This window comes from Crotalus tigris, unplaced genomic scaffold, assembly GCF_016545835.1.
Source record: "Crotalus tigris isolate CLP2741 ecotype Arizona unplaced genomic scaffold, ASM1654583v1 scf7180000018693.663989, whole genome shotgun sequence".
NCBI lineage: Eukaryota > Metazoa > Chordata > Lepidosauria > Squamata > Viperidae > Crotalus > Crotalus tigris.
In genome coordinates this window covers 419,637-444,885 of record NW_024097152.1, presented here as the reverse complement: position 1 = coordinate 444,885, position 25,249 = coordinate 419,637, and the positions used below count along the sequence as shown (strand labels likewise).

At 48.6% G+C, this 25,249-nt stretch overlaps 1 protein-coding gene across 2 annotated transcripts in view; it reads right to left on the bottom strand.

The window, feature by feature from the left end:
- The window catches only part of ZNF598 (zinc finger protein 598, E3 ubiquitin ligase), a 29,332-nt gene extending 4,288 nt beyond the window's left edge, over positions 1-25,044 (bottom strand). For both annotated transcript variants that reach the window (XM_039355580.1, XM_039355579.1), the window contains exons 1-11: positions 24,729-25,044; positions 18,521-18,633; positions 17,769-17,898; positions 17,452-17,663; positions 16,104-16,321; positions 15,163-15,280; positions 12,741-12,919; positions 12,508-12,592; positions 11,080-11,843; positions 10,460-10,595; positions 8,525-8,669 (exon numbers count right to left, since the gene is read on the bottom strand). In XM_039355580.1, coding sequence (XP_039211514.1) covers positions 8,525-8,669; positions 10,460-10,595; positions 11,080-11,843; positions 12,508-12,592; positions 12,741-12,919; positions 15,163-15,280; positions 16,104-16,321; positions 17,452-17,663; positions 17,769-17,898; positions 18,521-18,633; positions 24,729-24,917 — 2,289 coding nt within the window. In that variant the 5' untranslated portion in view covers positions 24,918-25,044. The remainder of the gene's footprint in view (positions 1-8,524; positions 8,670-10,459; positions 10,596-11,079; positions 11,844-12,507; positions 12,593-12,740; positions 12,920-15,162; positions 15,281-16,103; positions 16,322-17,451; positions 17,664-17,768; positions 17,899-18,520; positions 18,634-24,728) is intronic.
- Positions 25,045-25,249: the final 205 nt, after the last annotated feature.

Below are 25,249 nucleotides of genomic sequence, written 5' to 3'. Positions count from 1 at the left end.
GGGCACTAAAAACAGCAACAAAAAGCTTTATTACCCTCTCTGTAAGAGTGCTCATCATGTTGGATCGCAGCCTCAAATGTGAGGCTTCTGGAATCTATTGCGTATTCAGTTAAGTAAGAGCTGAATAATCCCCAACCATGCTTTGTTACGGATGTCAAGGTTTCAACTCTCATCTACTTACAAAGTAATTCATAAAATCTGAAGCACTTTCTATTTCCAGCTCTTTTTAATGAAGTAGAAGCAGATAAAAACAACAGGCACACAGCAGATGTTTCTGCTGGGTTCTCAAATGACAATCCTATTTAGGGGGCCTCATAGTTTTAAGTACAACTTCTGGGCCGATCCCTAGTTTCTACCTTAGCGATCAGGCCAGGTAGCTGCTGCCCTCCGTCTCCTCCTGATCCCCCTGAGGTTAAGGGGCATCACCTTCTGCGAGGGGAGAAAGGCTCAGTGGGGAGAAGTCCTCCCTGCTGTCACCCGTGCCAGGGAGAACTGCAGGCCTCCTGCCAGGCCTGGCTTTGGAGCATGGCTCCTTTCAGCAGGCAGATCTCATTCTCACTTACAGACCTTCCTCGGGATCAAGGGCAAAAGTCCTGCTTTCCCACCAGAATAAGCTCTCGCCCCATTTCTGAGGATAATGCCAAGAACCCCAAGGATTTGGGGGGGGGGACTTATTTATTTATTTATGAGACTTATATACCACTTTAACTGCAAGCACTCTCTAAGCGGTGTACACCAGTAAGCAATGTATATATATATTTCCATTGCCCCCAACCATCTGGGTCCTCATTTTACCTACCCCGGAAGGATGGAAGGCTGAGTCAACCTCGAGCCGGTGAGATTTGAACCGCTGACCTGCTGAACACAGTCAGCTCAAGTGGCCTGCAGTACTGCACTCTAACCGCTGCGCCACCTCGGCTCTTAACTGGTCAATTAGCCTGCTTCACTCAATCTTACACATGACTGAGCACACCAAGAGACCACGCCTGTTAATACCAGAAGATACTGTTTTTCAGCAAATCTCTACACACATCTCTAATCCTGGAGACCTTTGGTTAAGTTAAAAGGCATATCTGTCAGAATCCAATTATGTTTCATCTATAGAAAACCCCATTCCTGCCTTCTCTGGATTCTGTCATACGATGAAGGGAAGGGGGTGAACAAAGGGGCTTTATGGCCCTCACTTCCTTCAGTACACTTCAAAGCGACTGGATGTGGATACCACCAAAAGGACTAACCATAACAATGGGGCTATTAGCTTTCATGTACTCCTCTCTGAAGTCTACCTCCTGTCGGCAGTGAGAGAAAGGGGGTGGGAATGTAATGCCTGGGACTGTCGCTGGAAGAAGGGGGTGATGGGGTGGGGCTACTGGGGAACCCCTTAAAACCTTGAATGGGAGAACTTGGACCCCAAGTCCCATCTAGAATGCCTGCAACCAGTTTCTCTTAATAAAGATGCCTGTTGGAAGAAAGATTGCAAGAGTTCTGTCTTCTTAAGATGCAAAGTGGGGTGGGTCCTTACATTAGACAGGACTTGCAAAATTAATCCACCTGGAAGGGAGACCCTTGCCGGGGGATTTTGCAAAAATTTACCATGTCAGACAATGGAGCAAGAGAGGGGGAAAACTCCCTGGAAAGAGAGCCGCTGACCCAGTTGGAACCTTGCCAGATGTTGGGATCCGAGAGGTCAGATTCCTCAGGAGAAGAGGTGGTGGAGACATGAGACCACAAGCCTTGCTGGTCAATGGGCGTTGGAAAGAAAAGTGAGTGGGGAAAGGAATCAAGAAAGGTGACCCTGAGACGGGGGGGCCAAGCAACCAGAATGGAAGCAGGAGATGGAGAAATCCCTGCACGCAAGTGAAGAGGAAGGGAGCTGGACACCGTACTCGGACTGGATCCTAGAGAAAGCTATTGACCTGATGAAGAGAACTCTCAGTTCCCTAGGAGAGGAGAATCCTGAGCCCTACGGCCGCCCCAGCTCCTGGAGCCAGAAAGGGAGAGACACCGAGGGGGACGTGGAACCTGCAACCCCGGGGACAGCTACTGATCCAGTAGTCCCCACCCCCCGCTGACCCGCAGATGGCGATTTGGATGGAAGACACTACCACCGACAATGAAGGCACCGATCCATTCCAAGACATCCTCTGCTGGATGTGAAATTCAAAGGGGAGCCAACACGCTTGGGGTTTTTCCTAACCCAAGTCCTCAGCTACATGGAGGAATACGGGCGGGACATCCCCAGCGACAAAACCCGCATCCGGATCGTGCAATCTGCCCTGGACGGACCTGCTGCAGATTGGGTGGTGAACTTGCACGACTCCAAAGCCCCAGAACTCAGCGACTTCAACCGTTTCATGTCCTCTCTGAGAAGACGATTTGAAGACCCCCTGGCTGATCGCAAAGCCCATGAAAGGATAAAAACGATGAGGCAAGGCAAACGCCCGGTGGCTGAATATACACAAGAATTCCGGGCCATTGCCAGCAAACATCCTCCTTAGCCATTTAAAAGACGGACTAAATTATGACCTATATGATGCTTGCCTGCCCCGAGGGGACCCACACCAACTTGAGGAATGGTACATCTTGGCAGAGGAAGCAGAGATCGACATATTGAAGAGGCACCCCCGAGGAAAACAATGGAGCTGCTCCCCGCCTGAGTTGACACACGAACCAGTGAAACCATTGGCTACAGCCAAGAAGCAAATGGGGTGTTTCAAATGCGGAAGAGAAGGGCATCAAGCTGTACAATGCTGCTCAAAAGCCCCCCAGCACAACCCAGACAGATCCCCGATCAGCAAATCCAGAAAGTCTCCAGCTAAGACAAAAGAAACTGCCATGAGAATGATGGAAATTGCGGAAGCCCCCACCTCCGCTCATCAGGGGGAAAGAACTCCAGCCTACACCGCAGGGCCGGTGGATGCCTCAGATGACAGCTCGGAGGGCGAACCCCTGGTAAGTGGACGCATCGCACCCATCCTCAAGACAGTAACTATTTTAATTCCCCCCATGCCTGAAGCCGTGAAGGTGAAAGCCTTAATAGACTCTGGCTGCACCCGCTGCCTCATTAGCCCGACACTAGTGGGGAATCTGGGCATTCCGTCGAGGAGACTGGAACAACCAATCGCATTTGGCCAGCTAGATGGATCCATAGCAGGGGGGGTGCCAGCTACCCTAGCCATTTTACCAATACACCTCTCCCTGGGCAAACATGAGGAGGACATAACATTTGTGGTGACCCCAGGCATGGAATGCTTAATGATCCTAGGGATGGAATGGTTAAAAAAATGGAACCCCTGGGTGAATTGGAGGACGGCAGAAATCAAATTCCCGAAGGGGGACCCTATGGACCTAAAACCCCAAGGGGGACTACAAGAACCAAGAACAGAAAAAGCATCCATGGGGGAGGAAAAGGGACTACCAAAAATACCAGAGGAATACAGAGACCTTGCTGATGTTTTCAGTGAGAAGACGGCGGATGAGCTCCCCCCCCCATCGACCCACAGACTGTACCATTGAATTCAAGCCTGGGGCAAAACTCCCGAAGCCCAGATTATACTCCATGAGCCCAAAGGAGAAGGAGGAAATGGAAAGATTTATAAAAAAAAACCTGGAGAGAGGTTTCATTGAGCCAGCCAAGCCTAAAGTGGCTGCCCCGGTCCTTTTTAGAGAGAAGAAGGATGGCTCTTTACGTTTATGCGTGGATTATAGGGCCCTGAATACAATCAGTGAAAGCAACCTATACCCTCTGCCCCTCATGAAAGACATGCTGTCACACCTCTCGAAAGGGAAAAAATTTTCTAAACTAGACATAAGGGAAGCTTACTATCGCGTGAGAATTAAGGAAGGGGATGAATGGAAGACCGCATTTAACTGCCCCATGGGGTGCTACCAATTCAAAGTCTTGCCATTTGGATTACAAGGGGGCCATGCAGTATTGATGCAATTAATTAATGATGTTCTAAGGGAGCACCTGTTTAAGGGGGTCCTTGTTTACTTAGACAACATTCTTATCTTCACCGAAACAAAAGAGGAACATGTCAACCTAGTCAGAGGTTTTAAAGAAACTGCGAGCCTCCCACCTATATGCCAAACTCTCAAAATGCAAATTCCACCAGGAAAGGATAGACTACCTAGGTTATTGCATATCCTCCCAGGGCATTGAAATGGACCCAGAGAAGGTCAGAGCAGTATTAGATTGGGCACCACCCCGCACAAGAAAGCAACTACAAAGTTTCCTGGGCTTTGCAAACTTTTACCGCCAATTCATCCCCTCATTTGCCCAGATAGCCCTGCCTCTCACTAACTTACTAAAAACGAAGGGAGCATCCTCAGTAAAACCTAGCCAGCCACTAACATGGACAATGGATAAGCCCTTTGTAATACAGGCGGATGCAAGTGATGTGGCAGTGGGGGCTGTTCTATTACAAAAAAACGATGAAGGGGTATTGCAACTCTGTGCATATACATCCAACAAACTCACGGAAACAGAACAGCGCTGGCCCGTATGGGAGAAAGAGGCATACGGGTTACGTTGGTCATTACTCATGTGGCGACAGTTCCTGGAAGGCAACAAAATCCCCTTCCAGGTATGGACTAATCAGAAAAATTTGGAAGACCTGAAAGCGCCCAGGAAACTCAATCCCAAACAAGCCCACTGGTCCCAGCATTTTCACTAGTTCCAATTTAAGCTCAAACATTTGCCTGGCAGATGTACTATCTCGCATGCCCCAATATAACAGCACACGAGCCTCAGACTCTAAACCAATGATGGCAGAGTCACAACTGGCAGCACCAGTAACCACCAGAACCCATGCTAAATTAAAACCACAACTAGACAGCCAAACTGGAATTGAATTCTGGAAAAGTTTGGAAACAGATGAATGGTTCCAGAAAACAAAAATGTGTGCACAATGAGAGACGGGTTGCCTTGGGTAGGAGAAAAGTTATATATACCAACAACCCAAAGAGTCACATTCATGCAGCTTTGCCATGACACAAAATCAGCAGGGCATTTTGGATTTGTGAAAATTTTACACTTAATTAAACGGCAATTTTGGTGGCCATCCATAAAAAAGGACATAGAAAGCTACGTTGCCAGCTGCACAAAATGTGCTACTGCAAAGAGGTTGCAAGGGAAATCGCTAGGACTATTACAAACAGTGGCAAATCCCTCAGCCCCCTGGAGGGAAATAGCCATGGATTTTATAGTGGAATTGCCAGAAAGCAATGGGAATACTGTTGTCTGGATGGTCACGGACTTGTTTTCCAAACAGGTGCACTTTATCCCTTGCCAAAAGATTCCCACTGCAAAAGCCTTAGCAAAACTTTTCGTCCAGCACATTTACAGATTGCATGGGGCACCCCAACACATCTTCTCTGATAGGGGAGTGCAATTTACGTCTGCATTTTGGAAGGAATTTTTATCCCTTTTAGGGACCACTCAGGGACTGACATCTAGCCACCATCCACAAGGGGATGGACAAACAGAACGTTGTCATTCAGTACTTGAGCAATATTTAAGATGTTTTCTTAATTTCCAGCAGTCCGATTGGGCGGACTTACTCCCTTTTGCAGAAGTTGCCTACAATAATGCAGTCCACTCCAGCACAGGTTACACTCCTTTTCAAATAGCCACCGGTCAAAGTTTCAACCCCATGCCAGAATTAACCCCAAACGAACCAACGATCCCATCACTGAAAGAATGGATGGAAAAACTACAAAACACCTGGCCAATAGTTAGAAAAGCACTAAATGAAGCTAGACAGGCATACAAAGCACAAGCCGATAAAAAAAGGGTTGAGCCTACACCATTCATTATAGGAGAAATGGTGTACTTATCTACAAAATACTAAAGTCCCTACAATCCTGTAAAAAACTTGGACCAAAATATATAGGGCCTTTTCCAATTAAAAGAATCATAAACCCAGTAACAGTAGAATTAGAATTACCAAAAAATCTCAGGCAAAATACACCCAATTTTTATTGCAGCTTGCTGAAAAGAGAGCGTCAGTCATTTTTACGGCCAAAATCCCCACCACCACCACCTCCAATCATGGTGGAGGGCGAACAACACTTCGAAATAAAGGAAATCCTTGACTCTAGGAGATATCATGGAGCGACTCAGTACTTAGTTGCATGGAAACATCTTCCTGCCTCACAAAACGAATGGGTCCATAAACGTCATGTCAGAGCCTCAAAGCTATTAAAGAAGTTTCACACAGAGTATCCTAACAAGCCCGACTAACTTTTATATCTGTTTTGTTTTCTTTCAGGTGGATCTATCTTATTTTTAAGGGGGCAGGATGTCAGAATTCAATTATATTTCATCTCTAGTTATCAACTATAGAAAACCCCATTCCTGCCTTCTCTGGATTCTGTCATACGATGAAGGGAAGGGGGTGAACAAAGGGGCTTTATGGCCCTCACTTCTTTCAGTACACTTCAAAGCGACTGGATGTGGATACCACCAAAAGTACTAACCATAACAATGGGGCTATTACCTTTCATGTACTCCTCTCTGAAGTCTACTCCTGTCGGCAGTGAGAAAAAGGGGGTGGGAATTTAATGCCTGGGACTGTCACTGGAAGAAGGGGGTGATGGGGTGGGGCTACTGTGGAAGCCCTTAAAACCTTGAATGGGAGAACTTGGACCCCAAGTCCTGTCTAGAATGCCTGCAACCAGTTTCCCTTAATAAAGATGCCTGTTGGAAGAAAGATTCCAAGAGTTCTGTCTTCTTAAGATTTAAGTGGGGTGGGTCCTTACAATATCTCTATTTTGAGACCCGACATGAGCTTGTGCCGGACTCGGAAGAAGCTGGATAGAAAGAATACTGGTATATTCAAACTTTGGGCTTGGAGAAAACTCCTGCGACAGCCATGAAAATAAACGAATGGACCACTGAACAAACTATTCAGAGTTCTCACCTGAGGCACAACTGACTAGGCTCAAATTATTCTACCTCGGAGGCATCATGTGAGAAGTCTACCATGCTGGGAAAAGGGGAAGGGGATAACTAGGACTGTGGGGGAGGGACTCAGCTTCAGTAGTGATAGAAGGACCACTTTAGAGACAGACCGTCATGGAAAACATCTATCAATGTACTTGATAACAGCTGACACAGACGTGATGGCACATAAATCCATCAGTCAGTTTGTGCACATTTATGCTACTGGATTGGGGCTTCTTAGAGAGAGCTCTGAAACTCCAATTTTCAAAGATAAGACAGGTATGGAAAAGAAAAAGAGGAGTGTCAAAGAGAACAGTCACACCAGTCCCCTATTGCTCACCAATTCTTTCCCTGAAAAGGGCACCAGGCTGGCTTTTTCAAAGCAATCAGGCCTTTCTCTGATCTTGGCAGGGAGGGCAAAAGGCAGAAAAGTGTGAGCAATGAAGCCGTCACTTCTGCTATCAGCAAAGGTCACGTGATTTGCAAGGTCTTCCTTCCCATTGTAGAGAATGAGGCAAGACTGAGAGAGAAGCACAAATGAAGGAATCCTTGGGCCCAGCAATTGCTTTAAAGTTCACAAGAGTTTGCCTCAGTTCCTCTAAATTTGCTAATTTAGACTATCCTGGAAACAGGGCACGAGAGTCAATATCCTCTTCATTTTATTAAGACAATCTGACCTAGACAACAAACATTCCTGAATTTGCTCCAGAACCTGGATTGTCTTTGTGCTGAACTTTGAGCTTCCGTGGCTGAGGATAGCTTAGAGTGGGGTTGTCTCTGTTCTTAGTCCAACACTTTCCCTATTCCCCTCCATCAGCTCTCAGACATGACGATCACTCTGGCTCAAATCAAACCTTTATTATGGGCCTTTGGGCCAAAAAGGACAGCAGTAAAATGCACAGACCTGTAATTATTAATAAAACAATAAAGTTATACTTTATACTATTAAGGCGACTGTGGTACAAATAGCAATGACAATCACCAATATTTGTGCTAAATGTCAATTGTAGATAGGGCGGATATACCAACTCGAGCCATCTGGAAAGACCCATCAGTCCCGGTCAAATAGAAGCCGTGACTGAGAGAGAGACTATGCAGCCTCTGCCAGGGCAGTTCTTTAAAATGGGATCAATATACCCCTTCTCCGATTCCCTACAGAGAGAGGACATAGCTTAATGATTCCACGGAGCCCTCTCCGCATGGGCAGAAGCACTGTTGCAAAGGGATGTTTTTATACTGCTTCCCCTAAACTGCAGAGAGTAGTGCATCCAACTTGGCCAAGATGAAAGCCCAACAAAATTTCAGAAGGTGAATCGAAGAGAGATAAGATGATGGCACACACCTACGTCAGAAGAATCCATGACCTGCAGAATTGGATACGAGGTTTAAACTGGTTTGAAAAACAATATTCCAGATATGCTGTTTAATCAGACTGCTGGCTGGTTAATCACCATGTCAGTCTCACTTCTACCAACAATAACGAATACTTTCTCACAAAGAGATGTTCATCTAAAGACAGATTCACAAGCGTCAGCTGCGCCATGAAATTATTGGAAAATTAATTTCCTGGCTACTCACCTGCCTGAACTGCCCCGAGTACGTCTTAAATTTGTTGAACTGAGATTCATCTTCTTGAAGAAATTCTCTGATTGACTGAATTAGCTGGATGTTCCGTTGCTGGAAGTTGTCCAGGATCAGATAGGGTCCCTGACAGAGTCTCGGCCTGTTTTCAGAAAAGAAAAACATAGTTCTCTGTACAGAGAAGCACCAAGTGATCTATCATTGTTGTTCCCTGAAGCTGGGAAGAATATCCCCAGCCAGAAATTCCTAAACCGGATGCCAGAGCCCAGAATCAAGAATTCCTAGAGGTGGAAGAGGTCACCATTTGCCCAGGGACAGAATCCAAAATCCAATGCCTGTCCAAAGAGCCACACAGCCAGTGCTCCTGCTCCCATAGGCCTTCCTTCCAGGGGGGCTCAGGGCTCCTTCTCTGCAATATCCCCCCGGTTGTCACAGATACCTCTAACCCAGGCATCATCCGGCCTGTGATGTGGCTAGATGTGGGGCCGCCCTAAGGACAGTGAGGGACTGGCCCCTGCTGCCTTGGTCCCGACCGACCAGGAGCCGATCTACAACTTCATGGCAGCCATGGGTGCTGGAACGTGGTCAATCTTAGATCCGCAGGGCTGCCCTAGAGACAGCGAGGGGCGCACAGGTGGCAGCACAAAACAGGCAAGAAACGCAGCTGGGGAGGGGTCACTCTCTGTGAGGAATGAGGAAAGGCACCGCCTGGAGGTGACCAGCAAATGGCCCTCGCTCACTTCACACACCCCTGGACTCCAGAGGAGGGGGCACCGCAAGCGGAGTGAGGGTCCACACTACCTGTGCAACGCTGTCCAGCCCCAGCCTGCCCGGTTTCAGCAGGCAGCGACACGCTCTCCTCACAACACAGAGAGGCCGGGCCGGGTGAGGTGAAGCTGGTGAGAAGCCGAACCTGCGTGAGCGCACAGGGGCAGCAAGCGTGCGGGGCCTGGCGTCCTGGGTGAAAGGCAAGCGCTCAGAAGGCAGTCAGCCTGCAGGGCAAAATGGTCACCCGGGACATCAGGCCTCACGCGCTTGCCACCTCCTGTGCGCCCAGGCAGGTTCGGCTTCTCACCCGCTTTGCCTCACCCACTGGCTGGGGGCTGGGCGTTGTCGCATAGGCAAGGTGGACTCTCATGCCACTCGCGGCACCCCCTCTTCTGGAGCCCACTGAGCTACGTGTCTGAAGTGGGCAAGGGCCATTTGCTGGTCTCCTCCAGGGGAGGGTGCCTTTCCTCATTCCTCACGGAGGGCGGCCCCTCCCCAGCTGCGTTTCTTGCCTGCTTTTCTTCCTCCCTCATCGCAAATATCTTCCCACCACTCTGCTCTTAAGACTGTGCGGCTTCAGTCCAGGAATTTTAAGTTTCTGTTAATATGGACGGAAGGGAGGGAGGGAGGGAGGGAGGGAGGAGAGGGTCTGAGGGAAGTCCTTCCTTAGCACTTGGCCACCAGCAGTCCTGCTGCCCTTTCGCCATCCCCTTGCCCCCTCCTCCTGGCTTCTCCTAGTGGTCTTCCATCCTGGCTTCTCTTGCTGAGGATGCCTCCCTCTGACCCACGCACTTTGCCACTATGAGCAACCTGGTCAAGGAGAGTGAGCACAGCAGTCTCAAGGAGGAGGTAGCGCAGCTGGGCGCCCCCTCGGGAAAGGGGGGCTGGGCTGGAGGATCCCGGGAGCTCGAGAGTCAAATCTTTTCAGTACATTTACAGACTTTGTAAATCTAAGCAGTAGTTAACAAATAGAACAGAGAGGCTGCAAAATATTAGCAGCAGCTGTTTAAGCTGTCTAGTATAAATATAAAATGGACTGCCATAAAGATAATCTCTACAACCTTGAGCAGAAAACCCCAGACTGATCCTTCTGGGGAGAGCATCTCCCCAGCCCCCCAAGGCTCAGATGCTGGGGAGACCCAGAAGGGCGACGCTCACACTTACTCTTTCACAGGAGCCGAGGCATTTTCTGAAATACTGGTGGGTGGAATAGGAGTGAAGCCAGGGGGTGGTTTACTAAAAGGCACCGACAGCCCAGGAGGAGGTGGGGGGCCATTAAGTAGCACCACAGAATTGAAGCCTAAAAAACAGGAGGGAGAAAGTTAGAAAGCAGTTAGAGCAGGCACGGATGGCCCCCACAAGCTGCTTCACCATTCTCGCCCTTGTCGCATCCCGACCCTCTAATCCTAATCCCAGTTCAATAAAGAAGTTATAAAGCTACGAGGTGCAAGAAGCAAATGCAACTCAGCGGTGGAGAACATCTGAGCCAGAGGACAGAATCTCAGGGCAGTCACTGCTAAAAGGGTTCCAGGCAGGTAATCTGGAGAAGATGGCCCGGAGGGAAGGCTCAAGGCCTGAGCCTGCTGCTGCTCAGTGTCTACTCCATGCCTAAACCAGCTCTCCACGAAGGGCTGAGGGAAGGCTCCAATATCTGGCTACCCATCGGTGCAGCCAGAAACCTCAGCACAGCTTGCTTCCCAAAGCCAAATTCAACTGCCCCATGTTGCTTTCCTGCAGCTCCGCCAGGCCTTTCCCCAAGCCCAGGATTGAGGAGGAGCCCTTACCTGGGGGTGGAGGCATCCGAGATGGCCCGGCATTCCCAAGGGCTGGAAAGTCTTCCTGAGGCAACAGGCACTGGCCACCCCCGTGTGGCTTCCTAAGGCCGGGGGGCTCTTTGGAAGCACTGCCCGGCAGCGTGGACTTTTCTGCGTGGCCGTTCACCAGAGCGGCAGAGGTGCTGGGCAGGTTAGGACCGGCAGCGATGGCCGAGGGCTGCTCAGCATCTTCTACCTTCTCGAGAGAGTGGAGGGCGGCTGGCATCTCCTGCAACCCGGGCGACGAGGCTGTTCTCAGCTTCTCAGTCCCAACTTTCTTCTTCTTACCCACTTTGGCAAAAGTCTGAGAGTTAGAGGCTGCCAGCAGTGAGGACACATCCACCATTGTTGGTGCGCTGCGGATTTCCTGAGTGGGTACACTGCCGCTGCTATCCTGAGAGTTGCCAGGGAGCATTACCTTGCTCTTTTTGCTTGCTTTACTGCTGCCGGGAGGGGCCCCTTTTCTGGCCGGCTGGCCGGCTGTGGCCAACCCGGCTCGGGCCATGTTCTTGCTGGAGCCACCGCTCCAGGCCGAGGCAAGGGTCGACACCATCTTGCTGCTTGGTTGGACTTTGGAGACCAGGGCGGGGAAGTCCTCCTCTTGAAAGCCTGTCTTTTGAGCTGTAGCCATGTACGACAAGGGCAGAGCGGCAGAGACCACGGGCGGAGCAGAGGAGAAGGAGAGCCTGGGAAAGTCCTCTTCATCAAGTTTTACTGGCGCCAACTGAGATGAGCTGAAAAAGAAACCACTTAGGTAGGACAACCCCTCCCTCTGCAACCTTGAGGCAAAGATGCCCATCTGTGATTCCAGACAGTATTTGTGGGTGGGGGTGAGAGACTCTTTCCAAGCCCAGCTGAAGCCAGACGAGACTCTGAGGGTGGAGACCGGAAGGGCAGTCTAGACCCAAGTGCACTGATGATTAGTGAATGTTTCAAGGCAAACACTCCATGTGACTTAAAAAAAGTCCAGAGGACTTCCAGAGGGGAGCAATTTTAGTCACTGGGGGCAGTCCTGAAAACAGGAGAGGCTGAGTTCTTTCCCACAGCAGCCGTGGGAGAAAGCAGAAGCAGCCTCACCATCGCTGGCATTAGATTCGAAGGCTGGAGGGAGGCTTCCTATAGGAAGCCGGGAGCACACTCTGCCTCACAATTCAGACCTGAAACTTCAAGCTGGCAGAAGGAAATGGATCCAGGTTTGGAGGGAGAAACAGGGGTGTCTGTGCAGACTTAGTAAAGGACCATCACATCTAGAGAAGAGAGAGGTTTTTTGAAATGGCCTTAGCCCTTATGCTCTGAAGACTGGAGTCTGACCTCTTTCTGCAAGGCCTTCCTCACGTCTTGTGGGGAGAATCCCTGATCTTTTGGCCAGTTTATTTCTCCATACAACCAAAGACTCACCTCTGCGCAGAATTCACGGTTGGCGAGCCAATGGCAGGAAAATCATCTTGCCTTAAGGCAGCCTTGGGAACCACTTCCTTGGGAACTTAGGAAAAACAGAGAACACCATCTAATCAAAAGGGCCATTGAGAAGTCCAACAAGAGACAGCAAGGCCATCATCTCACCAACACGAAGGAGCCCAGAGCCCGAGACAAAGCCCACCACAGTTTTTCAGAACAGAGCGAGGGCTCACCTGGTTCTTCGGATGAAGGCTTCACCCCTCGCTTAGAGATTGTTGGGTCAGGATCTTTGACATCTTCCTTCTTGGCGCGACAGTTGTCCTCTTTGTCCTCCACCCGTTTTTTCTCTTCTTGCCTTTTGGCAGCCACTGATGCCCGAACAGCTGCAGCAACATCTCGGTCTTCTTCTTCTCTGCAGAATTTTTCAAATCAAGAAAAGAATTCCATCAACCCTTATCTAGCACCAGTTTAGCCTTGACCGTTAGTTGACTACGTTCTTGTGTATACAAAGCAATAATAAAAGTCTTCTGTGCTTTGAACTCATTGGATACTCTTGGTTATTTGGTCTGACAATTCTTGAAACCTGCTTTCCGAGTCTGCATGACTGATGCAGGGAAGAAGAAATGTAGGTTCCATCTTAGGCCCAGGACTCTTCAATAGCTTCACAAATGATTTAGATGGAGGGAACAGAAGGAGAACTCATCAAATCTGCAGATAACTAAACTGGCAGGAATAGCCAATACCCCAGAAGACGAGGAGGAGCTTGACAGACTTGAACACTGGGCTCTATCTAACAAAAGGAAATTCAGTGGAGAGAAAAGTAAGGTTGTACAGTTAGGCAGGAAAAACCAAATGTAAAAGTTACAGAAATATGGCTCAAAAGCAGTAATTGTGAGAAGGATCTTGGTCTCAGTGGACAATCGCTTAAATATGAGCCAGCAGTGTATGGCAACAGCCAGAAAAGTAAATACAGTCCTAGGCTGCATTAACAGAGGGATAGAATCAAAATCACGTGAGTATTAGTAGTCAAATTTTAGTAAGACCACATCTGGAATACTGTGTCCAGTTTTGGTCAACTCATTATAAAAAAGATACTGAGACTTTGGAAAGAGTGCAGAGAGAAGCAACTAAGATGATTAAGGGGCTGGAGACTAAAACATGAAGAACAGTTGTAGGAAATGAGTATGGATAGTCTAGAGCAGTGATGGCGAACCTATGGCAGAGGTGCCATAGGTGGCACTCAGAGCCCTCTGTGTGGGCACTCCCAGCATGCCCCGGAGATGGCAACTGTCCCTCTTCAACCAGCCACCCACTAACTCGCCGAGGTCCCACATGGCTGGATGCATCCCAGCACCCATGCACTCGCTGGCCTGTGTGCAGGGGGCGATGACGTCAGGCAGCGGCCGCCCCGGCCCCTGCCTCACCTTGCCCTGTGACAATGGCACCTCCACCCTGCCTCACCTTGCCTCACCTCACCCTGCAGGACGAGCCTCCTACCCACCGCCTCACCTGCCAGAGACTCCCTGGATCGCCCCCAAACCTGCCCGCCCCCACAGGCATCCCTACCCATGAGCAACATTGAGGTGATCACGCCACACCTGGCACCCAATCTGCCATGACTGCCACACCCACGCCCACCTGGCACCCAGCGATAAATAAGTGGGGTTTGGGTTGCAGTTTGCACACTCGGTCTCTAAAAGGTTCGCCATCACTGGTCTAGAGGAAAAAAGGACCAGGGGTTACATGATAGTAGTGTTCCAATATTTCAGGGGCTGCCATGAAGAAGCCTCTTTCCAAAGGATGGCCAGAAACTGGCCTGGGTTGTATACACAGAGGCATAGAATCAAGATCACATGAAGTATTAGTACCGCTTTATAAAACCCTAGTAAGACCACACCTGGAATACTGCAACCAATTCTGGTCACCATACCACAAAAAAGATGCTAAGAGTTTGGAAAAAATTCAGAGAAGAGCAACTAAGATGATCCAAGGCCTGGAGACTAAAATATATGAAGAACGGCTGCAGGACTTGGGTTTGAGTAGTCTAAAGAAAAGAAGAAATAGGGGAGATATGATAGCAGTGTTCCAATATTTGAGGGGCTACCACAAAGAAGGGGTCACTTTATTCACCAAAGCACCAGAGAGCAGGACAATAAACAATGGTTGGAAATTGACCAAAGAGAGAAGCAATCTGGAATTAAGGAGAAAGTTCCTAACAGTGAGGACAATTAACCAGTGGAACAGCTTGCCTCCAGAAATCGTGGGTGCTCCATCACTGGAGATTTTTAAGAAGAGGCTAGACAATCTTGTCTGAGATGATATAGGTTCTCCTGCTTGAGCAAGGGCTGGACTAGAAGACCAGATCCTTTCCAGCTCTATTCTATTCTAAACTGGAATAGGAAACTATTATTTAAAGTAGGTTTTCCATTAAAGCAAGCATTGCCGTTAGTTAATTTATAGAACACAAGGCAAAATAAAGGAGAAAGTGGATTATGCCATGAGGAGTGAGAAGCTTTTACTACAAGTTTCCTCTGGGCTGGCCTCTGCACAGGTCCCAGCCTGGTTTTGACTGCATCCTGAAGCCAAAAGGCTACTTCTCAATTTGCATTCCAAGTTCCTGCCCACCTCAATGGAAGCCACAACCGCTGCTCTTACCTCTTGTATCGCCAGCTGCCTCTCCTGTTCTGCTGTCCACCTCGGGCTCCTGACCTGCCTCCTCTCACCTGCCTGTTATACCTATCAACTTCCTCATAGTCTTCACCACTGACAACACCTGGAACATAAACACAACACTAAAACAATCTAAAAAAAGAAAGCTGAATTCTAGGCTTGATTTATACGCAAGTCAAGTTAGTTAACATTTTTATTCTAGTCAGAGGGGAGCGCAGAATAGCTTGTCAACCTGGCATCCCCAATTTCACCAGGCAAATCCTTCAACCCGTAAGGACTGGAAACATGAAATTCTGAAATACTACAGATAGTGCTCAAGTTATGACCATTTGTTTAGTGGTGGTTCAAAGTTACGATGGCCTTGGGAAAAAATGACTTGCAATCTGTACTTGTACTTACAACTGTCACACAGGACACCTCCCTAGTCACAGGGTTATAGTTTGGACGCTTGGCAACCAGCTCACATTTAAATCCAGTTGCAGCACGACTGCCAAGTGCAACCTTTTTTGCTGATTTCTGGCATAAAACTCATTGGGGAAGCTGGATTTACTTAACTACAAGATTTGGTTAGCGTTGATTCACTTACCAACTGCCATAAAAATTGTCATAAAATTGGTTTCCATTAATGACCGCAACGACTTATGAGGGAAATTCTGGTCCCAACTGTGGTCATAAGTGGAGGACTACCGGCAAGATTTTGAAATATTTTTTTGGGCATTTTTCACTTAAACATCTGAGCAGATATTCTATACTTTTTCTGTCCTATGAGAAAGTAGAGTTCTGAAGGAAATGGCGAGAGAGTAAATGAAAGGGCAAATCAGGGAAACAGTGATGCCCGGCTGTGCCCAAAGGAACCGAGCAGGCAGTTCCACCTGGCTGGGAAGCAGCCACCAGAGACTCCCTGCCCTCCCTCCGCCCCAGCCTACCCTCGCTTCTCCGCTGGTGTCTTGGGGCATAGTTGAACTGCAAGTCAATCTGCCGATTCTGCCTGGCTTCAGCTCGGTTTTTGCTGTGACAAGCCGTCTTGTGTGCTTTGTAGTCGATTTCGGTCCGAAAGGCATGGGTGAATTGCTCGGTGCTGCACCGACCTTCTTCGCAGAGGAAATGCTTCTCCCGGAAGTGTTCGCGGAGATACTCATAATCGCTGCAAGACAGAGAGACAGTGCACGGGTGCTTTGTGGGCTCCTTTCTGCTCTCAGATGGAGGCAATGATAGAAAGAGAGGCCAACCCAAAGTTACTCCACTGCACCAGTTTCTGCAACCTCAGTGATGTATGTTCAGCCCAAATCTTAAAATACTCGCCTTTCCACAGGAACAGAAGACAGGTAGTCAAACCCCAACCTCCCTTGTATGCAGGATCTGCTAAATCTACAGATTACACATATTGTATATAAAGCTTCTTAAACTTAAACTGTTCCTCGTAGTTCCTCCAGTCTAACCTCTAGGAAGCTCTTCTCTGAACTTTCTTCAGTTTATTAACTTTGATAACAAGACCGGGCCCAGTATTCCACGGGAGAATTGAGGGAGAATGGGGTTTAGCGGAACAATTGCTTCCCGTTATCTAGATTTTAAGTTTCTGTTAATACAGAATCTCAAAATAGTGCTTGCTTTTTAACAGCTGCACTGCACTGTTGTCTCTCATTCAACCTGTGTTCCAGATTCTAGAAGAACATCCAAATTCTTTTTCTGTGAACCTATATTCTTCAATTAATTTTTAAGTATTTGCATTACAATAAAATAGTGGCACTTTGCATATTCTGTTTCCTCTAAACTTCACTGTTTGTTAGTTTTCAAATTTTAAATAACTGCAATCTCTCCAGAGAAAATTGAAAATTAGTCAGATTAACAGCATAATGAGCAAGCAAATAGAAGAAGGAAAATAATGGGTCCAACTCAACTATCAGCATGAAGCTTGTTGACTGTGGCAAGGCGGGGCCCAGCCCTTCCTCTTGTCAGTTACTGTTGTCTCTTCCCCACCCAGGACCAGCTCAGGGGCATACTGCAAACTGTTCCAGAGTCAAAGATGTAGTGTGAGCAATTACTGTGATTGCTGTCAGCCCAACTTGATCAGTCCAGGAAATCAACTCCACTGGAAGGTTAAATCTTATTTTTTATTGAGATTGGCAACCTTATAAGACTGATTATGCGGTGCCTTCTCCTTTCTAGAGTTCAGTGAATTAGGGAGGCCTCTGTCTGAGCCATCTGGATATTTTTATCAAAGTCTTCTTCCTTACCCTCTAGCGACAATTTTAGGGCTCAGCTGGAGTCACAGACCTGTAATATTCTTGAGCTCCATCAGAATCACAGAAGTGGCAGAAATAGTGGTCTCTCCTCAGGTGTTTTAGCAACTCATCATTATCCAAATATCGCTCGTCACAAAATTTACACAAGGGGTGCCCACGGTGAGATGTGTCATCAGGATCCCCATGGATTCTATGCCGAGCAAGATCCTTGCGTGAATACCATTTGCGCTCATATGTAAAGATCTGGAACGCAAGAGGGAACGTCCTTCACATTTTCAGTAGAAACGGATCGCCCAAGATGCGAGCCCCCCCCCAGGCCCTTCATCTGTGTCCCTCCCCACCACTTGCCTTCAGGTGCTTCACGCAGAGCTTGCAGCAAAAGAGCTCGTGCTGCTTCCTCATGTGCTGCTCCAACTCCACAACAGCAGGAAATGTCCGGGACTCCGAGCACAGAGGGCATTCGTGCTGCAGGAGCTTCCTAGGAGGGGAAAAGGTACACATGAGGGACAGCAGCCATAGGCTGCAGGATGCCTCAGCCCCTCACCCCAGTTCTCACATGGGGGCATCTTTCCCTCTGCCTTTGCGCACACTAATTTCACAGCAACTTTTGTGCTTCCCCCCCTTCCTTTCCTATGCTCTGTGGGTTTTTATTAAATAAATACATAAATGTAAGGTTTTGCATAAAAAGGCAAAGTACATTTATTTTGCATAATTCTTTCTGCACAGTACAAGAGCAGTTTCCTCTCAGTTTGGTTAGCTGCCTCTCTGACTCCTAAACATACTGGTAAATAACTCCAGGTACAGGTGAAATTCTCAATATACATATACACATGAAATATTTCACATTTGAAAGCAAAAGTGTTTGTCAGAATTCTTGCATGAGTACTTTACAAATTGGAGCTCGGAGAGATGTGTTTCTCGATCATTTCCAGACTAACAATTGCTACAGTTCTGTCTGGCAAGTGCGGCCCAGAGTGTCTCCCGGAAAATTCATTCATTTCATTCACTCTCCAGACAATTTTCAAATGTACCTGATCTGAAAATCATAGTAGTTCCTTTGCTGACTGGTCAGCTAAGACAATAAGCTAAAGAACATTTACCTATAGAGAGCATAAATCTTTCCATCAGTAAAATAGATGTCATATTTCTTCTCATGTTGTAACTGGCTGAGTATGATTGTTGAAAAGGGTGGCAGTTTCTTCCCAAAAACCACCTGTGGAGAGAGAAGTGGGAAGAGGTTGGGAACACAGAATGTCCAGGCCCCAGCTTGCAGCACAAGGAGGCTCCACGGGGCACCTCTGATAGCAGAATTAATATTCACAAGATAGATCATCGGTCAGAAGAAGAATATAGGGAACTCAAATCCCTAATAAATGCCATCCTAATCTATCCTGCACAGTTGGAGGTGGAAAAACAAAACTGAACAGGCCCACAGCACATATTTCTCTCAAGAGGCTCAGAAGAATGGAAGTGATGTCTCACCCAGCTATTTAATACACAAGCACCCGGAGAAATTCAACTTTTGCTTTCAGTGAACTAGAGCAGGGCTTTTCAAGCACTGGTACACGAGCACTTAGCTGGTGGTACACGTAGGACGGGTTGAACAGCACTGTAAAAAAAAATGTAAAAAGAAGTGTAAAAGTGGATGAGGTGAAGCGGCAGCCGCGCCGCGCAGGCTTGTGGCAAAGTCAGCTGGAACTGCACGTTGCCTGGGTCCTACTGAGAGCCCAGGATCAAAGTTAGAGAAGTTAGAAAGTCTCATGGAACTTTTTTTTCTTTTTTACCCACAAACACATGGCGAAGGCAGAGAAGCAAATGAAGGCAGAGAAGCAAAAGGAGAAAGGGAGTGCAGCTGAAAGCATGTGAGTAAAAAAATGCTTGGAGAAGGCAAGGGCGGGGGCATCAACCTTACCCTGCATGGTGGCGGGAGGGTTAACAGCAGGCACGGGGGGGGGGGCAGGAGGAGCTGCGCAAAGCAGGCAAAGCGGGCAAACTGTGGCCAAGTGAGCAAGAGGGCAGGGGCGCGAATTGGCGTGTGCTCAGAAACGACGATCTCATGCTCCTGTTCATCTCGCTTGCAGAAACAAAATTCAGAAGACACGGAAAGGCATCAAAAGCTATTGATAGAAAGCAAGCGGAAAGCAAGCGAGCTGGGCAGGAGCGTGGAATCGGCGTTTCTGAGCACACGCCTATTAGGAGTGCAAATCGGCACCAATTCCATGCTCCTACCCAGCTCACTTGCTTGCTTTCCACTTGCTTTCTATCTATCAACAGCTTTTGATGCCTTTCCTTGTCTTCTGAATTTTGTTTCTGCAAGCAAGATGAGCAGGAGGATGAGATCGGCATTTCTGAGCACACGCCGATTCGCACCCCTGCCCTCTCACTCATGCAAGCGAGCTGGGGCAGAGCCCAGGATCAGCGTGTGCAGCTACAGCTGAGCCGCACTTCTACTAAGCCACCCAGAAGCGTGGATCAGCTGTAGCCCGGCGCTGATCGTTTCTGCTAAATTAGCAAGCAGCATGTTTTCCGGCGAAGTGCAGGAGCCCAGGATCGGGGACCTCAGTTACAGCTGATCCGTGCTTTTGCAGAGCAGCCCAGAAGCGCAGATCAGCTGTAGCTGCTCTCCTGGGAGGGGTGCCTGCCACGTACCTTACAGAACCAGTGCGGATGGAATTGGGAGAACATTGGGAGGTGATTCGTTTCGTGGTGGTCCCCTCAATGACGGAGGCCGTCATATTGGGCCTGGCCTGGTTGGATAAGTGGGGTCCGACGATCTGGTGGGAGGCCGGGTACTGGAGAGTTTGGATTGGTGTAGGCCCCCAGCCACCACCCCATGAGTAGATCCGAATGGGGAAGGAGAGTGAGAACAAGTAAATGGGGAGAAGGGGGATGCTGCTTTTCCATCGGAATATACCGATCTCGCTGAAGTGTTCAATGAACAGGAATGCGATGCATTGCCTCCTCATTGTTCTACCGATTGTGCCATCGACATCATGGCAGGTGCGAAACTCCTGAAGCCCCGCATGTGTTCTATGACCCCGAAAGAGATGGCTGAGTTGTGGAGATATATAGATAAGAACTTGGCGAGGGGTTTCATCCAACCCGCTCGATTGTGGGTTGCGGCCCCTGTCCTGTTTAAAGAAAAAAAGGACGGGACACTTCGCCTCTATATAGACGTCCGGGGTCTCAATGGGGTATGTGTGGAGAAATTATATCCCCTTCCACTCATGAAAGACCTCCTGGCCTATTTAGCCAAAGGAAAGATTTTTACGAAGCTTGACTTGCGGGAAGCGTACTACAGGGTATGCATAAAAGAGGGAGACGAATGGAAGACCGCATTTAACAATCCATTAGGGAGTTTCCAATACCGGGTGATGCTGTTCGGGTTGCAGGGGGCTCCTGCAGTGTTCATGCAGCTGATTAATGAAGTACTGCATGAGCACTTGTATCAAGGGGTTCTCATGCACTTGGACGACATCCTCATTTATTCAGCTAACGAGGTAGATCATGTGCTGTTAGTCCAACAGGTTCTGCACAAGCTCCTGCATGCACATTTGTATGTCAAGTTGTCCAAGTGTGCCTTCCACCAAACCAAGTTGGGCTACCTTGGGTACAGGATATCAGGGGCGGGGGTGGAGATGGACCCAGCAAAAGTGCAGGCTGTCCTGGACTGGCAAGCTCCACGAACGCGTCGCCAACTGCAGAGCTTTCTTGGCTTCGCAAATTTTTATTGGCAATTCATTCCATCCTTTGCTGCGGTGGCCCTGCTGTTAATGGAGTTATTCCGTACCAAAGCCACGGGAAGCAAACCACAGCCGAACCAAACGTTACCTTGGTCGCTTAAATGCCAACAGGCCTTTGAGACCTTAAAAACCTTGTTTTCAAGGGAGCCAGTTCTACGACATCCTAACCCAGAGAATCTCTTTATTGTACAAACGGACGCTAGCAACATAGCAGTAGGGGCGGTACTGTTACAGAGAAATGAGCAGGAGAGTTTGCAACCATGTGCGTTTACCTCATGTAACTTGACCAATCCCGATATGGGAGAAGGCATTTGCCGTGAGGTGGCATTAGCCACATGGTGCCATTTCCTGGAAGGAGCCAAAGAGGCCTTCGAAGTGTGGACTGACCACAAAAACCTTGAGGCTTTGCAAACACCCCAGCGACTGGCTCCAAAACACATGAGGTGGGCGTTATATTTCCAGCGCTTCCAGTTCCAGTTAAAATATGTACCTGGGGGGAGGAACTTTCTCGCAGATGTGTTATCACGGATGCCACAGTACAACAGTAAGCGGGAGAAGATGGTACAGGCTGATACCACCTCAGCAGCCGGTGGAAAGTGTCTCGGTTGTGCGGCCTATGCAGGACCTGGTACGGAACTTGCAAGGCGCAATTCTAACCAATCCATGGTTAGTGGGCCATCCTAATATATTAACCATGAGGGATGGGTTGGCATGGAAAGGTAATAAGGTCTACGCCCCACAATCCTTACGGGTGGAGGTTCTTCGCCGGGGCCATGATGTTAAGCAGGCCGATCATTGTGGGTTCCTAAAGACTCTGCACCTGCTCAGACGTCAAATCTGCTGGCCGGGTATGAAAACGGACGTAAAGACATATGTCCGGGAATGTTCCATGTGTGCAATCACAAAACCTTGGGTGGGGAAACAGCCTGGGTTGCTACAACAGGTGTCCGACCCCACCCGTCCGTGGGAAGAAATTGGCATGGACTTTATTGTCGACCTGCCGGCTAGTCATGGGAACAGAGTGATATGGATGGTGATAGACCTGTTCTCAAAACAAACGCAGTACAAGGAAAGCCCAAGATCCCCACAGTCTATGTTGACACAGAAAAGGAGCAGCCACACAATATTGTGCTACAAACACAAAGGGGGAAAAACCAGACCACAATTTAAAAAAAATAATGATACAGCCACCTCTCAATTAAGCACAGGAAATACAAATGGAAATGCACAGGAAGTGTCCCAACATTCTTCTCTATAACATGGATTTTTCTCTTTAAGGATCTATCTATTCCATTCTTTTCCCTGTTACCAATTCTATTTTAAGTTAAAAAAAGTTGCATTTAAACGAAAAAGCTGATAAGCGAAAATACTTGACTTATATCTTCATACCACCTTTCACTTGAAATCATTCTACAATTCATATAGTAATATAAACAATACATTAAGTATAAAATATGATTACGTATTATAGTATTATTTGTTAAATGCGTACATGAGATGTGCCTTCACCCCAAGCTCTGTGGGCGAGACACCCAGTGTCGGTCTCAACAAATGGCCTCCTCAGGCCTCCTGGGGCAGTCCCTCCTGCCTGCTAAAAGCCTTTTTGATCGGCTTCCTCACCTCAAGTAAAAATATGCAAGTGTATCGTGTTTTACAGACTGGGATCTGAAAATCCTTGAATGCCAACAGGCAAGGAGGGGCTGTATAGGAGCTTTTCAGTACAGAAGACTCAGTTGTTTAGAGAGGGATCAAAAGTCAGGAAACTGACTCAGCATGACACAAGACAGGGTGATACATGAATTCCAGCAGCCCTAATTAACAGAATCAACTGTTTGGGGGTGATGACCTTTTGATACTGAGGGTGAGACAGGGTCTCAAGCACACCCGAGGATGTATGTACCACGTTTAGATACTCAAAACTCTGAGCAATTATCAAACTGAGTAGAGAGACTATTAAAAAAAATTCCCTGCATAATCGGACAACTCTAAAACTCAGATGACAAAATTCAAAGGAGCACTAGCAGAGGTCCAATTCTCATAAGGCCAGGCTTAATTTTGTGAGCAGGAGAGTGACAAGGATCAGATCAGTGAAAGTTGGACTGGAATAACAGCCAAGGCACAGCCTCCTCCACCTCAGTACCCTTGAAATGCACCAGAGGACAATTCCCAATTTGCCTAGCAATCTATCACATCTAAGCAGAAAGGCTGCTTTAGAAAAGATAGACTACAGGCGAATAATAGAAATTATTCTGTATTTATTTGGAGAAGCAAATGTCATTATACAACCATAATAAAATTTATCTGATGAATTAAATATTTCCTATGCTATATTTGTGCTTTTGATTTTGTTTTTGTAAGTGAAGTATTTGTTTTGTGTCTGTTAATTTTCACTGCTGTTTTCAGCCCACATCTCTAACCTACCAAGATCCTTTGGGGCTGTGTTTCTGTCTTCTAGTGTAGTGGCTCTCCCATTCAGCTTTGTATCATCTGCTAATTTGACAAGCATTCCCCTCACTCTTCAACCAATTGGGTGGCAATTAATACAAACATGGAAAAGCACCAGTCAGTCCCAGGACTGACTCCTTTTAAAACCTCTCTCCACTCAGATCAGAAAGAGCCCTTTCCAGCCACCTAACGTAAGCTATCAATGCCATATTTACCTACCTGGTTAATCAGAGTGTCACTGGCATTCAGTCAAACGCTATGCTGAAATCAAGGTAAATTATACCCACAGATTTCTCAAAATCTGATAAAGAAAAGTTATTTTATAATTTTAAAAAAATGAAATAAGGCATGTTTGTACAACTCCCACGCTGCAGGTCTTGAGAATGTCCACAACTGAATTGCTGTTGAATTCTTATTTTCAAGATAAAGACACAGGTTCAAGGAGAAAGACACAGGAATTAGCCCTAACCATCCAATTTATCTTGGCCTGGCCACAGGATACCGAGGAGTACGAAGACCAAATGCAGCAATTAGTCACAGAAAAACAGCGTTTTTCTTTAATCGTGGCAACTACCATTCCGAGCTCTTTTGGGAGAAATTGGGCAGCCATTAATGGTGTGAACGCCAGTAATCAATGAAAAACACCCCCTTCTAAACAGCACCAAGCCTGCTTTTAAAAAGGAAACGCTTCCAGCAGCGCAGATAAAATTGCGGGCGGCAATCCCATCTGGCTTCTCTCACAAGCCGCAGGCCGCGATTTGCCGCCAAGGGGCCAAAGGCCGCCGCCCGCCCGCCCGCCCCAGCCGTGGGCCCTTCCCCCGAGGGCCAAGCCGGAGGCCGGGCGCGCCACGGAAGAGGAGGGCCATCGTGGCCCGGCCGGCTCGGCTGCGCTTGGCCGGGTGAGGAAGCCGTTTCCCCACCCCCAGGGCGCCCCGCCGCTCGCGGAAGCGCCGCGCGCCAGAGGAGGCGGCCCTCCGCTCCAGCCGCCCCGTCGCCCTCGGTAACAGCAGCGGCGCAGCCCCGGCGCTCTGCGCTACCCCGCCCAGGACGATGGGAGTCGTAGTCTGCCACGGCTGGCGGTCCCGCTCTCCGCCGCCCCTCCCCGGCGGGCGCCGCTCACCTGGGCCAGCTCCTCCCGGCAGACGGCGCAGTACAGGACCCCGCAGAGCGCCCGCATCCGCACGGAGCACCGGTAGCAGATGGGGTGCTCGCAGCGGCCCAAGGCCACCACCTCCAGCTCGCCGCAGCACAGCACGCAGCTGCCCGGGCCGTCCGAAATACGCGACTCCGAGGGAGGCGAAGCCGCCATGACGTCCCGCCGCTCGACTCGGCCGCCGGACGGCTCTGCCGTCCCGCCGCTACTGCGGCCTACCAGGCCCTGCGCGCAGCCTAGCAACCGCCCCTCGCCCGCACAAAGATGGAAGCCTAGAGCGCCGCCCCCGCGCAGGGCCGCAGAGCCGGACGGCCACGCCCCTAAAGAAGAACGCTGGGCAGTCGCTTCCGGCCTCCTCGCTGATTTTTTTTTTGTTGTTGTCCGTGCCAGAAGGCTCAATGGGGAAGTCTCGGGATTTGCCGGGAGTGTAAATAGGGCAGCAATTCGTGATTGCTCTGCCGAAGACCTCCCGCCAGGCAGCACATGGC